Source organism: Drosophila miranda, chromosome 3, assembly GCF_003369915.1.
Source record: "Drosophila miranda strain MSH22 chromosome 3, D.miranda_PacBio2.1, whole genome shotgun sequence".
Classification (NCBI taxonomy): Eukaryota; Metazoa; Arthropoda; class Insecta; order Diptera; family Drosophilidae; genus Drosophila; species Drosophila miranda.
In genome coordinates, this window is record NC_046676.1 from 5,975,888 (window position 1) to 5,992,901 (window position 17,014).

At 49.5% G+C, this 17,014-nt stretch overlaps 2 protein-coding genes across 2 annotated transcripts; one reads left to right on the forward strand and one right to left on the reverse strand.

Moving 5' to 3' along the window:
* Positions 1–1,667: 1,667 nt before the first annotated feature.
* On the forward strand, positions 1,668–8,572 carry LOC117188164. The gene is made up of 2 exons (XM_033391606.1): positions 1,668–1,754; positions 7,597–8,572. The coding sequence occupies exon 2, from the start codon at positions 7,650–7,652 to the stop codon at positions 8,349–8,351; it is 702 nt and encodes a 233-aa protein (XP_033247497.1). The 5' UTR covers positions 1,668–1,754; positions 7,597–7,649; the 3' UTR covers positions 8,352–8,572.
* Positions 8,573–11,164: 2,592 nt separating this feature from the next.
* Positions 11,165–16,932, reverse strand: LOC108159321 (calpain-A). Its single transcript, XM_017292512.1, has 14 exons — positions 16,833–16,932; positions 15,807–15,997; positions 15,169–15,345; positions 14,887–15,088; positions 14,691–14,811; positions 14,391–14,631; positions 14,092–14,322; positions 13,635–14,027; positions 13,460–13,578; positions 12,551–12,596; positions 12,354–12,495; positions 12,057–12,281; positions 11,667–11,996; positions 11,165–11,604 (listed from the first exon to the last, which is right to left on the reverse strand). The coding sequence occupies exons 2-14, from the start codon at positions 15,978–15,980 to the stop codon at positions 11,519–11,521; spliced, it is 2,487 nt and encodes an 828-aa protein (XP_017148001.1). The 5' UTR covers positions 15,981–15,997; positions 16,833–16,932; the 3' UTR covers positions 11,165–11,518.
* Between the last annotated feature and the right edge of the window lie 82 nt (positions 16,933–17,014).

The following is a 17,014-nucleotide window of genomic DNA, read 5'->3' on the forward strand; positions in this document are numbered from 1 at the left end:
ATACGTTTTATAGTGAGATCTAACAGAAGTGCGGATACCAAATTTGGTTACTCTAGCCTTAATAGTCTCTGAGATTTGTGGATGCCCCAGATTTTCGTCCTTTGCGGGGGCGGAAGGGGGTGTGGCGAAATTTGGACACGAAACGGTCAAGGTCCGATATCACAGGAGTGTGGATACCAAATTTGGTTGCTCTGGCTCTTATAGGTTCTGAGATCCTTCAACTCATATTTTGCATTTGGCAAAGCCGACCATGAAACCTGTGTGTTAGAGAGAGAAAGAGCGAGAAAGAATGAAATTGTTTTCTTGATTCTGGCTATAATAATTATACGATCTGGTTGAGATTTTACACTCTAGAACATATAGTCATCCTCTACGATTCTGCGTTTTTGGTTTTATCGTATCTTTAAAAATGGGGATGCCACAGATTTTCGTCCTTTGTGGGGGCGGAAGTGGGCGGGGCAAAGTTTTGAAATATTTTTGTAGCAGTGACATATCACAGAAGTCTGGATCCAAAACATCGTTGCTCTAGCTCTTATTGTCTTTGAGCACTAGGCGCTGAAGGGGACGGACAGACGGACGGACGGGCGGACAGACGGACAGACAGACAGGGCTCAATCGACTCGGCTATTGATGCTGATCAAGAATATATATACTTTATGGGGTCGGAAACGATTCCTTCTGGACGTTACACACATCCACTTTTACCACAAATCTAATATACCCCAATACTCATTTTGAGTATCGGGTATAAAAATAAAATATTTAACTGAACTACTAAACAAATGGCTGGCGAATAGTGGCTGAATTTGATTAATTAATGATGTGGATAGCGTCGTTGGCAAATAAAACAAAAATTGGATCTGCTTGGTGAATAATCTATTAGCCCTGCTGTGAAGGCATAAGCCTCCACAACACTGACCACGACACCATCCCCTGAAGGGACCGCCCCGACGGCTTGTTATCTAATTTCATTATTATCTCAGTTCATTATCACTATTATCCGATTTTATTACTTCTATTATTATTAGTATTACCAAGACTAGCAGCAATGAATCCTTATTTTCACCCATTAAAGTAAGAAATAGGCTAAGAAACCCGAAAACAGTAGGCCTTTTTTACTTATTAGAACTAAGAGAACCAACATGTAAGAGAGACGCACACTACGGCCACGCAGCGAAGAGAGACGCACACCACGGCTGTACGAAGGCGAAGAGAACCAACACGAAAGAGATACGCTCTTACGCCCACGCAGCCAACGCAAGGAAGAGAACGGCTATACGCAGACGAAAAGAGACAACATGAAAGAGAGCGAAGCGGCAGAGAGGCCGCCGATCGGTCTTACGCCCACGCAGCCGAGGAAAAGAGCCGACGGCGAAGCAGGCAATACACCCACGCAGCCATACACCCACGCAGCCGAGGCCGGCAGCCGAAGGCGGCGCAGCAGCGAAGCGGCAGAGAAGCTGCGAAAAAGAAAAGCCGAGGCCTGGCACGGTCCAGCGCGAGCCAAGCTCGGGAGTGATCTCGGGCTGAGCCAGACCGGTTGTGCGGCGGAAGCCAAAATAGATGTGAAAAGTGAGCCGGGACCGCGCCGTGTGAAAACTAGCCGTGACCGCGCCGTGTACGCAATAAGCCGGGTTCGCCCGCACGCGGTGAATGAAACCAGCTGTGACCGCACCCACGCGGTGTGCAAAGGAAGCCACCGAAGTGACGAGGACCCGCCGTGGGGGAACAGGACCCAAAGAAGGGACACAAGGGTGAGCCACCTCACGTATGTGAGCTCTGGGGGGATAGATCGGTGCAGTAGGCAGGTATAAGCAGAACATTCCCGCAGTTTCTTTACATATCCATGCCCACATGTTGTTTATGATATTTTTTTTGGCGTTTATTTCCCCGCTGCAGGCTCGGGATTTTAAGTAGGGAAGTGATCCGAAAACAATAAAGACACCAACCTCAACCCAATCTCTGCGTCAGAACATTCGCCCGTAGGAGTCACTCACCCCCCTCCCCCTCTCTTCACTTTTCCCGGGAGGCCCGGCGAAGTGGATGTGAGTCGTGGATTCATGCGGCATTCACCAAGCTGGGTTTTCCCTCTCCTATACCTTTCTCCCCTGGGGACCCGGCGATGCTGGATGTGAGTCGTGGATTCACGCGGCATTCGCAAAGCTGGGTTCCCTCTTCTACACCCTCGCCCGGGGGACCCGGCGACGCAGATGTGAGTCGTGGATCATGCGGCATCTGCTAGGCTGGGCTCCCCTCTCCCACACCTTTCCGATCCCTGACCCAAACCCCGTCTCCCGCCACACATGACCCCCAACGCCCGTCTCTGCAGCTCCCAAGCACGGCTTCACCCACGCCTCGTGGCCGGGCCAGGCCCGACCGTCCCACGATCCACCCCACGGGCGCGCTTTCGCCACGAGCGGCTCTCCCCTTAGGTCCTCACACAACAAATTTTGCTGTGGGGAAGGACCGGGCCCTGGACAGACTGATAAGCTGTACCTCGGCCTGAGAACTTCCTTACAGATGGCGCCCGAGCAGGGACTCACGAGGGGAGAGTCGGTGAGCACAGGGAATAAGTGAAAAGCAGTTAAAAGTGAAAAGGGAACCAAGCAGCAGCCAACAATTAAAAGGCAAGACCCACAAAAGCAAAACAGCAAACGATGCTTAGGAGCCACGGATCAGAAAAAGCAGCAGGAGAAAAGGAAGGAAAACTTAAAATCAGTGATTAGCAGCCAAAAATCAGAGTCCAGGCGAATAGCCAGCACCAATCTTTGATCCCTCGACTTATGTACAGCTGAGGCTGGTTTCTCTAATACCCCCCAAGCAACAGCCGCCGGCACGTGTCCCAGACGCGCCGGCGAAAACCACGCGGGAAAAAAAAAAAAAACCACGCAGCCAGTTACCTACGAGGCAGAAAGAGACGGGGAGAGACGCGAAAAACCACGCGGCCAGCCACCTACGCGACAGAAAGAGACGGGGAGAGACGCCGAAGACACAGCACCGCGTGCCGGGAGAAAATGGCCGCGGACGGCGCCTAAAACTTTGGCACGCGACGGCGACAAAGCGGCACCAGCGACAGAGTAGCAAAGCAGCAGCAGCGGCGCAGCGGCAGAGCAGCAAAGCAGCAGCGACAGAGCAACGAGGCAGCGGCAGAGCGGAGAAGCAGCAGCGACAGAGCAACGTGGCAGCGGCAGAGCGGAAAAGGCGCAGCGACAGAGCAGCGAGGCAGTGACAGAGCAGCGAGACAGTGACAGAGCAGCCAAGCAGTGACAGAGCAGCGAGGCAGTGACAGAGCAGCGAGACAGTGACAGAGCAGCCAAGCAGTGACAGAGCAGCCAAGCAGCTAAGCAGCGGTAGAACAACGGAGCAGCGAGGGACAGCCGGCGATCGCAGAGGAGCAGCTACATGGCAGAGGAGCCCTCGGCCACAAGGCCATGGCCACGGCCAATATAAGGCGGAGCAGGAACACCGGTCAGGACAGTTGTTACCGAGCAGTCAGACAGTCATTACCGGGCAGTCAGACAGTTGTTGCCGAGCAGTCAGACAGTCATTACCGGGCAGTCAGACAGTTGTTACCGGGCAGTCACACAGTTACCACCGGGCAGTCAGACAGAACCTCTCCCTGTACCGCGCCACGTACCCTTCGACAGGATCATCCAACCCAGTGCTGCGTATCCTAGTACAGGATCACCGATCTAGTACAGTGCCACGTATCCTTCGACAGGATCATCCAACCCAGTGCTGTGTATCCTAGTACAGGATCACCGATCTAGTACAGTGCCGCGTGTCCTTCGAACAGGATCCTTCACTCCAGTGCCGTGTATCCTAGTATAGGATCACCGATCCAGTACCTCGCCACGTATCCTTCGACAGGATCCCCCACCCCAGTGCCGTGTATCCTAGTATAGGATCACCGATCCAGTACCGTGCCGCGTGTCCTTCGGACAGGACTCTCCACCCAGTGCCGTGTATCCTAGTACAGAAGCCCCAGACCCAGTACCGTGCTGATAAGGACTCGTACCGGTGCCCCGATTAGTGTACCAGGATCAGGATGAACATCCGCTGGATAGCGTCCCGCAGGAAGGACGAGCTGCAGAGCCTAGCTAAGGAGTTTGGACTAGGAGAAACTGGGACTGTAGAGGACCTACGGAGCCGGATCACCGCATTCATCGCACGCCCTGGGCACCCCGAAGCCGTGCAGGCAAGTCTGGACGAATTGGCTACGCACTTTGGGAACATACCGAGCCCCAGGGACCACCGGAGTCCAGCCACGTCAGCCGGGCCAGAGAGCCGGACGAAGATGGAAGACAGCAAGGAGGGACCAAAACTGCGATTAATTGTACCCGAGCTGCCCAGCACGAGCCAAGGATCCACCCACGGATACCGCGAGTCAGCATCCGAGACACCGGCCGCCCAGGACGAGCAACCACAACGAGCTGCCCAAGGACCACTCCAAGGAACCAGACCAGAGGCGTCCAGCAAGAACCACGCGCCAGTACCCACTACCGCTGGACCCCTGGCCACGCCTAGCCACCAGACAACCACGGAAGGAGAACATCCACGTCTTCCTCAGGGACATCGGGTCTCACGCCCCGGAGGGGGTGAGATCTCGTACTCGTTACTGGCGGACAAACTCCGGAAATGGGGATTTACTTTCGACGGCCACGCGGACCCACTAGCGTTCATCGAAAGGCTCGAGGAGCGAGTGGAATCATACGGCGGGAGCCCAGAGCAGTTGCCGCGAGCCATCTCCGGTCTCCTTACAGGTAAGGCCGAAGGATGGTTCCGAACTTTTCAGATGCAGGGACAGAATTGGACAGACTTTCGGAAAGAATTCCTAGAATTCTTCCTGCCCCCCAGATACTTCCAGCGGCTGGAAGATACCATACGAAGTCGGGAACAGAAGCCCAAGGAATCCTTCCGGGATTACCTTATCGAGTTGCGTCTGATAATGCAGCGAGCCCAGTATACTCGGGAACAGGAACTCGAGCGGATCTACGAAAATCTCCGTCCGGAGTATCAAATGTACACGCGCAGACAAGATTTCCGATCACTCACGGAATTGACCCAGCTCGTCTCGGCCTACGAAACCGCGCGGGACCGAGACGCACTCCGCAGCATCGGGACCACGCAGAACCATCGACCCCGTGCCGCCTATCCCGGCAACGGAACCAACCCACAACGAGGCAACACACACGAGACACCCGGGAGAACCGAGATCACCAACCGAGGAATCGGCCAGGAGCAAGAGCAGGCGATCGATGTACAACGAGCCTGCCGGAACTGCGGGGAAAACGGCCATTTCAGTGGTGCGTGCACAAACCGACAGAAGCTGTTCTGTTGGGAATGTGGCCACCGAGGGGTCCGGACCATCAACTGCTGCCGGAAGCCAGCGTCGGGAAACGGATCGGGTCTCCGCCCAACTGGGACATGGACGGAGGCGCGCACCCCGGAACAGGAGAAACCCACCCATTAAGCATGACCGGAGGAAGGATCGCTGCCCTGGTGGACATCAATGGGAGAGCATTTGCGGCCACCCTCGACACTGGAGCCACACGATCCTTCATCAGTGAGCGGCTGGCGAAGGAGATAGGGACGACCGAGAACAGGCGAGAGGTGAGGACCAGGATCCGCCTGGCAGATGGAACCAGGAAGGAGATCAACCAAGCGATAGCAGTCACAGTGCGCCTGGATCAGCAAGAAACACAGGTATCTCTTCTTATAGTCCCCACGGTATTAGACGACTTCATCTTGGGGCTCGACTTCCTCTGTGGCATCCGCGCAAGGATCCACTGCGGACGGGCATATCTACAGCTGAAGTTGCAGCAGAAACCCGCCGGGACGATACCATCATGCACCGCCCAGCCACGCCCACGGTCTGTCACGTTTGCGGACTCCACTGCCATCCGAGACCAGCCGCAGACCAACACCCCACAGCCAACCACGAACCATCCAACCGCAGTGACAACAAAGCCCTACCAGACAAGATCAAGCAACAACCCCAGGACTACCCCACCACAACAGGACACGAAGAAAGCTACGACGGAAAGAACTGCGACACCGATGGAACCAACCATGGCCAGTTCCCCAGCACGAAACCCGACACCAACAGGACAACGCAACAAAACGAAGACTTTGGCAGAGACAGCTACGGCTCCACTGGATCAGTCCAGGGCCAGGTCGTCGAACCAGGAGTCACCAACAGGACACAGCAGGAAGCAAGGGACTTTGGCAGAGACAGCTACGGCTCCACTGGATCAATCCAGGACCAGCTCGTCGAACCAGGAGTCACCAACAGGACACAGCAGGAAGCAAGGGACTTTGGCAGAGACAGCTACGGCTCCACTGGATCAATCCAGGGCCAGCTCGTCGAACCGGGAGTCAGCAACAGGACCCAGGAATCACCAGGATACTCCAGCAAAGATAGCTGCGGCCCCGCGGGATCAATCCAGGGCCAGCTCATCGAACCGGGAGTCACCACGTAGTCACCCAACACGACAGACATCACGCAAGCCACGAACCCCGATACCACAGGACGAGATCACAGAAACCCCGACGACGGACTACCAACTGGAGCCATTAGCCGACGCCGAGATAGCTCGGGAACGCAACCCGTTTCGCCCAGCCGACTCGGATGACTACGAGAACGCGATCTTGGCCACCATTACCGCCCTGGAACTGGAGGACCTATCGCCGTGGAAGCAAGCCCTATACCCCACAACAAAACCCCACGGAACGAGCCAACAGGACGATCAAAACCATGATCACCCAGTACATCGATGGAGACCAGCGGACATGGGACGAGCTGCTGCCCGAACTCAGCCTAGCCATCAACAGCAGCACATCGGACACCACAGGCTTCAGCCCAGCATTCATCGTACTCGGCCGGGAACCTCGGTTGCCTGGAGCCTTGTACGAAGAGGCGACCCCAGGACTAGGCGAAGTGACAGAGATCCCAACCGACAAGGCCAAGCGACTCAAGGAAATCTTCGCCATCGTACAGGAAAATACCCAGCAGGCATCACAGACGCAGAGCAGGAACTACAACCTACGTCGACGCGAATGGAGACCCACGATCGGGACGCTCGTGATGCTACGCCAACATCACCTGTCCAAAGCGGCGGACAACTTCGCTGCCAAACTGGCTCTCAAATATGAGGGGCCTTACAAAGTAGTAAAATTTATTTCCCCCACCATAGCACGACTCCAGAAGCATCCGCGAAGACAACGACGAACGGCCGGACTAGCCGACCTCAAGGCCTACCACGACCACGAGCACACCCTCACCAGCGACGACGTCGAGCACACCCTCACCAGCGAAAACGAAGAAGACAACGAAGACAACGATGAGGACGACCCCAGCACCAGGAAAACCGCGAGTTCATGAGGGCCACTTATGGTAGTGCGCTGCCGTAATGTCCTCGCCCCACAAGGGGCAACCGCGTACACACGCAGTAAGATAGCTTAACTCCCCTTAGGGGATTAGAGTAAGAAATAGCCAGAAACTAGAAAATGCACCGATCAGGGAAACCCAGGGCACAGGGCACATCAGTGGCACAGGTCAGGTTCTAACCAAACAAGGTTTCTTCCCCCCACCAGATCCGACATGGACAACCCAAGGACGAGCGACGCACAGCCTCTAGAGGCAGAGGATGGCACGGAAGGGCATCCTAGGGGTGCGTCGCCGCCCAGCTCAAGGCAACCACGGTCCACGACCAGCCAACCACAAGCAAGGCACCACTCCCCGACCCCGCAAGCAGAACCGGGCAACATCACGCAGCATGGACCATCAACAGAAGAACCCAAACGGCCCGATCCCGGACACCAGCTGGGACGACGGGTGGCACACCAGACTGCAGGAGTGGGACGCGCAGGAGGAGGCGGCAGCCCCGGAAAGAGGGGAGAATCCCGATTGGCAGCCGCTGGACCACGCACCAATGAAGTGGCTATCGCCAGTTCCCACCGACCACAACGCCCCGAACCCGGAACCGACGAACTGCACGGCCCGAGAGGCCGAACCAGGAAACCCGAGCCAACCAAAGGAGGACAGCGACCTGTCATTGGGCTTGGAAGAGGCAGAGGCGGGCGGACTGCTCACAGCGTTCGAGGGGATGCCCGAGCTAAACGCGCTGCAGGAGGAGCAGGAATGGCCAATCGCCCCAGTCGCCTGGCGGGTAAGCACGCCTGACCGCCGCATCCCGCAAAGCCTGCTGGAAGGCGCCAGCGCTCAGGCAAACGCGGCGCGTCACGGGCGCAGCCGGATCCGCAGCCTAGAACACCACCACGGCCAACGCTTTCGCGTATGCATCAGCGGAAATTTGGTGCGCATTTCACCGCGCCCCACCCCGAAGTAGGAAGGGAGTGTGAAGGCATAAGCCTCCACAACACTGACCACGACACCATCCCCTGAAGGGACCGCCCCGACGGCTTGTTATCTAATTTCATTATTATCTCAGTTCATTATCACTATTATCCGATTTTATTACTTCTATTATTATTAGTATTACCAAAACAAGCAACAATGAATCCTTATTTTCACCCATTAAAGTAAGAAATAGGCTAAGAAACCCGAAAACAGTAGGCCTTTTTTATACCCGATACTCAAAATGAGTATTGGGGTATATTAGATTTGTGGTAAAAGTGGATGTGTGTAACGTCCAGAAGGAATCGTTTCCGACCCCATAAAGTATATATATTCTTGATCAGCATCAATAGCCGAGTCGATTGAGCCCTGTCTGTCTGTCCGTCTGTCCGTCCGTCCGTCTGTCCGTCCCCTTCAGCGCCTAGTGCTCAAAGACAATAAGAGCTAGAGCAACGATGTTTTGGATCCAGACTTCTGTGATATGTCACTGCTACAAAAATATTTCAAAACTTCGCCCCGCCCACTTCCGCCCCCACAAAGGACGAAAATCTGTGGCATCCACATTTTTAAAGATACGATAAAACCAAAAACGCAGAATCGTAGAGTATGACTATATGTTTTAGAATGTAAGATCTCAACCAGATCGTATAATTATTATAGCCAGAATCAAGAAAACAATTTCATTCTTTCTCGCTCTGTCTCTCTCTAACACACAGGTTTCATGGTCGGCTTTGCCAATTGCAAAATATGAGTTGAAGGATCTCAGAACCTATAAGAGCCAGAGCAACCAAATTTGGTATCCACACTCCTGTGATATCGGACCCTGACCGTTTCGTGTCCAAATTTCGCCACACCCCCTTCCGCCCCCGCAAAGGACGAAAAACTGGGGCATCCACAAATCTCAGAGACTATTAAGGCTAGAGTAACCAAATTTGGTATCCGCACTTCTGTTAAATTTCACTATAAAACGTATATCTCAGAATTTCGCCCCACCCCCTTCCGCCCCCACAAAGGACGAAAATCTGTTGCATCCACAATATTGCACATTTGAGAAAACTAAAAACGCAGAATCATAGATAATGACCATATCTATCAGATTGCTGAATCTGGACCAGATCAGATAATTTTTATAGCCAAAAGGAACAAATCAAATTGCACTGGCTTCGCAGCGCCCGACGTCACGCTCAGACTGATTTTCTGTCTCTCTCGCACGCACTCTTTGTCGTGTCGTTTAACATTAGCTGCGTCTGCCGGAGGAGAGCCATACTGACTTAGTATCGGGTATAACTGTAGAGTTGCGGTGTCCGCAGCAACTCACAACGTTCCCCCTCGTTACTTATTAGAACTAAGAGAACCAACACGTAAGAGAGACGCACACTACGGCCACGCAGCGAAGAGAGACGCACACCACGGCTATACGAAGGCGAAGAGAACCAACACGAAAGAGATACGCTCTTACGCCCACGCAGCCAACGCAAGGAAGAGAACGGCTATACGCAGACGAAAAGAGACAACATGAAAGAGAGCGAAGCGTCAGAGAAGCCGCCGATCGGTCTTACGCCCACGCAGCCGAGGAAAAGAGCCGACGGCGAAGCAGACAATACACCCACGCAGCCATACACCCACGCAGCCGAGGCCGGCAGCCGAAGGCGGCGCAGCAGCGAAGCGGCAGAGAAGCTGCGAAAAAGAAAAGCCGAGGCCTGGCACGGTCCAGCGCGAGCCAAGCTCGGGAGTGATCTCGGGCTGAGCCAGACCGGTTGTGCGGCGGAAGCCAAAATAGATGTGAAAAGTGAGCCGGGACCGCGCCGTGTGAAAACTAGCCGTGACCGCGCCGTGTACGCAATAAGCCGGGTTCGCCCGCACGCGGTGAATGAAACCAGCTGTGACCGCACCCACGCGGTGTGCAAAGGAAGCCACCGAAGTGACGAGGACCCGCCGTGGGGGAACAGGACCCAAAGAAGGGACACAAGGGTGAGCCACCTCACGTATGTGAGCTCTGGGGGGGATAGATCGGTGCAGTAGGCAGGTATAAGCAGAACATTCCCGCAGTTTCTTTACATATCCATGCCCACATGTTGTTTATGATATTTTTTTTGGGGTTTATTTCCCCGCTGCAGGCTCGGGATTTTAAGTAGGGAAGTGATCCGAAAACAATAAAGACACCAACCTCAACCCAATCTCTGCGTCAGAACATTCGCCCGTAGGAGTCACTCACCCCCCTCCCCCTCTCTTCACTTTTCCCGGGAGGCCCGGCGAAGTGGATGTGAGTCGTGGATTCATGCGGCATTCACCAAGCTGGGTTTTCCCTCTCCTATACCTTTCTCCCCTGGGGACCCGGCGATGCTGGATGTGAGTCGTGGATTCACGCGGCATTCGCAAAGCTGGGTTCCCTCTTCTACACCCTCGCCCGGGGGACCCGGCGACGCAGATGTGAGTCGTGGATCATGCGGCATCTGCTAGGCTGGGCTCCCCTCTCCCACACCTTTCCGATCCCTGACCCAAACCCCGTCTCCCGCCACACATGACCCCCAACGCCCGTCTCTGCAGCTCCCAAGCACGGCTTCACCTACGCCTCGTGGCCGGGCCAGGCCCGACCGTCCCACGATCCACCCCACGGGCGCGCTTTCGCCACGAGCGGCTCTCCCCTTAGGTCCTCACACAACAAATTTTGCTGTGGGGAAGGACCGGGCCCTGGACAGACTGATAAGCTGTACCTCGGCCTGAGAACTTCCTTACACTGCCCTAACATAATACATAAATAACAGAATGACAAATTAAAATACAGCTAACATCTGAGTACGGTGGTTGATTTTAAATGCTGATTTAATATATGAATCCGTATACATATAAAATACGGGTGCATCACCTTTTCAAATTTAATAAGTTAACACCGTGTCAATTTATATACCTAATTTATAATTCGGAAAGATATAAATATTTGAAAATATCTCGGGAGTTTGACAATAGTTATTGAACAGGAGAACAATTTACAATTTCGGGCGGCAATTGGTATGAATTATTGGTATGAAAAGTGCTTTGTACTATGTATACATATAATGCCAAGTATTGTAAAAAATTGAGTACGATTCAAACTGAATGAGATTACATGTAAATATGTGCTCGAAAAAATTCGCTAGCTAGGCTTAAATCGCAAACGGCTTAAGAATATATTGTACGTTCGATCCATTCCTCCAATGTAAACGTGGCTGTTTCATTTTTCTCAGTATCCCTCTCCTTGAATATTTCTGCAAGAAATTAATTGGAATGAGCATTGATATAAAGGAATTTTTTATGGGGAATCTGTTACCTATGTATGTTTTTATTTTAACTGCACACATGATGAAATCATCAAAGGCAATTTGTCCGTCTCTGGAGCCATATCGATGTCCCAAAACGTTCAGAACCCGATTGTTTAAGTGATAGCCAGCTGAATTAAGTGCCTCCCGAAGCTGAAAACCTGAGACCCTTCCTGTGTTTTCAACGTCGTAGACCTTGAAGATGGCCTTCCATTTGGCAATGTCCGAGAGCAAAGTCTCAAACTCTTCGAATCCCAGCTTTCCAGATTTATCAGCATCCAACATAGCCACCATGGAGCGACAAACGTCCTTGGAAAAGCCGTGAGTCTCATCGACAATTGCTGTGATAATTTGATAATATAATTTAAATTTGCTTTCAGGTTGCTTGCCAGTTTTCTTACCACCTGATGTAATGGCGACACCATCCGATGGGTTATCCCCCATCAGCCTCTTACTCGACGGATCATTGGATCCCAGCGTTTCTTCGAATGGCGTGCCTTTTAAGAATGGGCCACATATCAACGACAAAAGTCCACACGCGCCGCCGCCGTCTTCGCCTGGGCCTGCCTGAGTCTCAAATGCATTGTTATTGGAAATTCGATTATAAACAATTGGCTTTGGCAAGTCTAAGGGAAAAGTACAGCACAAATTAGTATATATACAAAGTTTAGTCTTTGTGCAAATAAATGTAATCTTACCATCCCTCATCGAGTGGTCCAGTATTCGTTTCAGTTCCATCCAATCCACTTCCATATCCTTGCCGGCGATGCTGTCAAACAAGCGTCGCAAGCTCTCTTTCTGTGGATCCAATGGCTTTGGTGTTGGGTATCCTGGTGTTATCTTTAAACCAAAGCAAAACATTATCCAGTGATCTTGTTTAGGACTATTTACTTACCGTGGCAGGGCCGATGCCACCGTATCCTACATGATCATCATTCTCTCTAAATGGAGGTAGAAAGTGAAATGATTGATGAAAATGAAACGGAATTGGTCATTAAAAATGTAATGGCTGTTGTAAATGCAATATCATAAGATCTAAGAATTCCAAATTGATGATTTTTCACGGGAAATTTGGACTTATGTTCTAAAGATAAAAGGGTTTGGTTTAAATCACAAGACGTTGTTGAGGGGTTCTTTGCCGCTCTGTTTATTACCGTATTTAATATTTATATAGGTACATGAAAAAATACATTAAAGACAGGATTAAATATAGACAGGTACGGTAATCTCAGTAATTGAAAAAGTTAAAGCACTTCTATTACAAGTTTTCTGGAATCAATATATGTATTACTCCGATAATAGTTCAATATATTGCGGTAGCCACACGATAAGGCTAACGTATAGTTCAACGCTCTATAATTATATTGGAAATTGCACTATTTTTAATACTTTGTTACTATAATGAGAGTCTGAATACTCCTTTAAATCAGTCTAGATCTGAGATAAAGTTTTTTAAGGGGTTCGGACAGACGTGCTTTAATCAGTGGTTTTTATTTATTATTCTGTAATGAATACTGTGTGAGCATTGGGGGCCAGAGATAAGCTACGCTACAATTGAAATATATGGAAATATAAAGGTTATGTCAAGGCCAAGGGGAATGTGTTCAGTTGAGGTTAAACCAAAATAAAAATAAACTAATTGGGGAGCTACAACTACTTGCACTAAAAACAAATATTTGTTTTATATATATTGTGTCTTCACATACCCATATTGCACATTAGTTGCTTTTAAAATAGAAAACCCCGCAAATGTAGCAACCCACATTATTTCTAATATACAAACTCATTTTCTACATGTACGCACTCCATGTTATTTTGGGTTTCGGAGAACACTCGAAGGATGAACTCCCCCTCCTCGTTCGGATCAAAAGTGGAAGGCACAATTAGATAGTGTCCGGGAGGCAACTTGAAGCGAGCACACACCTAAGACAAACCGAAATTACTGGAGTTAGATATATAATAAATAATAGAATACATACTTCTCTGGTATTAATGAAATGGGGAGAACGTCCCACCGACGACTTATACCGAAAGAAGTTGAGGCCTTGTGGCCGGCTCTCCAGTTCACGTTCGTTTAGGTTGTAAATGGCAAAACCAATGGTCAGACATTCCATTCCCATGTTGCGCTTTGATCTGCGATTTTTCTGCATTAGACCAACAATAACTGTGCAGTGTCCCTCCTCGTCGTCCTCATCAGGGTCCACCAAAGTAATAATATATTGGGGATTGTGCCAGAAAGTATCCAGGAAGTTTCGGCACCCTCCAGCTGTAACTCCTGGTGTCCATTCTCCCTCGTACATGGACATCTCCCACTTGCGCTTGCCACTTTGCTGTTGGTCCTCCGTTAAAGAGTCCGGGGACAAATTGCAAATCTGGAAAAGGATTAACAAACATATTTTACAATTCAAAAGAATCATAGACAGAGTAAGTTCCTACCTCGACTCGATCGAAATGGTGAAGGAAATCTTGGAATGACATCCAGAACTCGCCATCTCTATCGAAAGTGAGACCAATTTCCTGCTTCTGATCTTCAGGAATATATCGCCACTCAGCGGAACTGTCACTCCAAGGACCATTCCACTCGGCTTCGTTGCCCCATGGGTTGCGCATGCGTATCATTGGGATCTTACCCTGCCGATTCGGTGTTACTATATCTATGAAGCAGACCTGCAAATACATATTCCAAAGATGAAATTTGCTTTCCCACAAATAACCTTTTTATCATCATTTACTACCTTGGTAATGGAGTATGCGTGTCCACGAATTAACCCCTGAGGAGTTTCCGCCTCTAGCACATTGGGATCCGGCTCAATTGAACAGCCCATCATTGAATTTCGCTCGGCTGCCTTTTGTAATATGGTAAAGAGATTACCGGGCGCTTCCTTCAGGTCGTACCACTCGCTGACACCGCCAGTAAAGTCTTCCATGGCTTCACACGTGCTACCGCCTTTCAGAGCCTCATAAGAACCATGAAGTCTGAGAATTGAATAAATAAATAAACGCTGGCAGGGGTAAAGTTATACGATTTCTCATACTTGGCATAGGCTTTCTCCAAGAGGGCACTCCAGAATTCGTTTTTCTCGGTAGAATGCATATACACCAGCTCCCCCCGAGAGGTTGGCAAACGGTCATCAATAGTCACATCTACCCATTTACCTGTTTTAATTGGTTCATAAATAATTATTAGTTGACTTTTAATCCGATACGTAGTGGTTGTATGATTAAAATTACCGTATTGCCAGAAACGGAAGTGAAATATGCCAGCATAGTTCTCCTCGAAACTCTGCTCCGGTGGAATAACGCGAAAGAATAGATTCGGTTCCTGCGTTAAGTTGGCGGTGGCAGCCAGGAGCCAGCAATCTCCGAGCTCTCCCTGTTGGACATCAAATCGGGAGAAACCCTCTACAAAAAACTGTGGGTTGTCTGCGATTTCCTAAAAAAAACATATATACATATTTATCCAATCATATTAGTAATTAATAGGAAATTATCATTGTATTTCCGATCACTTACATGGGGCCGCAACCACTCGATGTGACGATCTGGGCGACGAGAAAACATTAGGGACTCATTACCAGCCGGGAAGATGGGGTCTTCAAAGAGTGATCCGCTGGACAGACAGCTGTTCAAGATTGTTTCATAGTCCTGCACCTCAGAGTAGGGTCCCAGATTCGAGCTTGTTTCCCCCAACTAGAAAATCACATATTTCCATTATCCTTTGACTCATTTTAGTATGTACCATAATTTAGATTTTGATAAAAAATAATTAATACAATGTATGTACAGTGTAATTATGTTTAATTCGAGGATACAAGTAGACTTTACATGTAACTACACACATCAAGATAGTTGCAACAAGAACACACACGGACACATTACAACAATTTGGCAGCACATTATCCTTCAAATGGAATTGTGTCAATGCCATGGCAGTAGCTTCAACATGTACTTACGTTCCCATAGAACACAGTTGGAGATGATTGCAATGGTTGCTAACGCCCGTAACGAACGATTGAATGGAATGTATTTATTTAAGAGTTAAGAGTGTGAATACATGCATGTGGATTTCAACGTGTATGTGTATGTGGTTATCTCTATTCAGAACATACATATGTACTTCTATTTGATTTAATCTAAGGATTTGAACTTACGACTCTCATGTTCTTGATGCTGGGAAGCACGCGCTTGGTGTCCGCTTCCTTTTTGATAAATATCTCGTTTATCACAGAGCCAACCACATCTTTGGCGGCCCCCATTGCAGCATCACCAGCGGCATTCAGAAATTCCTGACCGGCTTGTCTCAAGAATCCCTTTAGATCGTCCATCTTTCCTTTTTAGTGATCTAGTAGTAGGAGCAAGTATTGACAGAGAAATCTTAGAAAGGGACTTAAATTTGATTTTAAATAGCAGTGTGCAAAAGATTAAAAAACGATTCGTAGACACAGAAAAATCCACATTTTTATCTAGTTATTTACAGTTATTAATTTTGGCCATTAGTTTTGCCCTCACATGATAGCCCAGCCCAGCAACACACCCACGTAAATGCGAATATGGGTTAACCACTTTCCAAAAGTGATATAAATTCCCAACATGGTGAGGGGCTTCAATTACATTACTTCAATTCACGCAACGAGCATTAGGTGTATTCTTTGGAGAGCAAGAGCTCATTCGCAGCTCCCAGCCAAATATAATTTATACGGATATAAATATATGTACATATATATATAATGTCTCTCTGCTTGTATGTCGACATACATATATGCTAGTTTGTGTGACATCATTCGGAAGCATGAGATGCCTCTAGTGACTCAAAGGGTGTGTGCCATTCGACCAGTGCACCTGGATGCCCACTCCTATCCTTTGATTGCACTGACATTGAACTTGAACAGCCTGTCGTAATAATAAAATGTCGCTTTAATCGAACACAATATGCTAGTTGATGTATGCATAGATCTGTTCCTTAATGGCTACATATATGTACGTACGTATGCTTGAATACATATGTATGTAATATATAAAAGCATTGGAAATTCTACTGCGAAATCGAAACAGGTTTAGTAATTAATACATTTTTTGTGCCTGGCTCATTCTTGTGACCAGCATTCTTGTGGCAGGAGACACTACATTCACATAAACTATTTTGTTACAATAAACATATTCTCTTATTTATAATGGACCTTGATTTTCTCCGAAGAACGATTTGAATCTTTCACCAAACAATACGACGGTTGGAAACGAAACGTACCGAAGCGAAGCGTATCTTAAAATATTTATTTTTGCATGTGTGTGGAGGCAGTACAGTAATCAGCTGACTCCAAGGGCTGCAGTGTGCTTCTACTTCAGCCCTGGCAGCTAAAAA

What these genes read in the sequence shown, in the direction of transcription:
- LOC117188164 (XM_033391606.1), top strand. Translation starts at nt 7,650, where the DNA reads ATGGCACGGAAGGGCATCCTAGGGGTGCGTCGCCGCCCAGCTCAAGGC.
- LOC108159321 (XM_017292512.1), bottom strand. Translation starts at nt 15,980, where the DNA reads ATGGACGATCTAAAGGGATTCTTGAGACAAGCCGGTCAGGAATTTCTG. An exon ending in GGACCACTCGATGAGGGATG is followed by an intron (nt 12,282 to 12,353) that starts GTAAGATTACAT and finishes CTTTTCCCTTAG; the next exon opens with ACTTGCCAAAGCCAATTGTT. An exon ending in TAAAATAAAAACATACATAG is followed by an intron (nt 11,605 to 11,666) that starts GTAACAGATTCC and finishes AATTTCTTGCAG; the next exon opens with AAATATTCAAGGAGAGGGAT.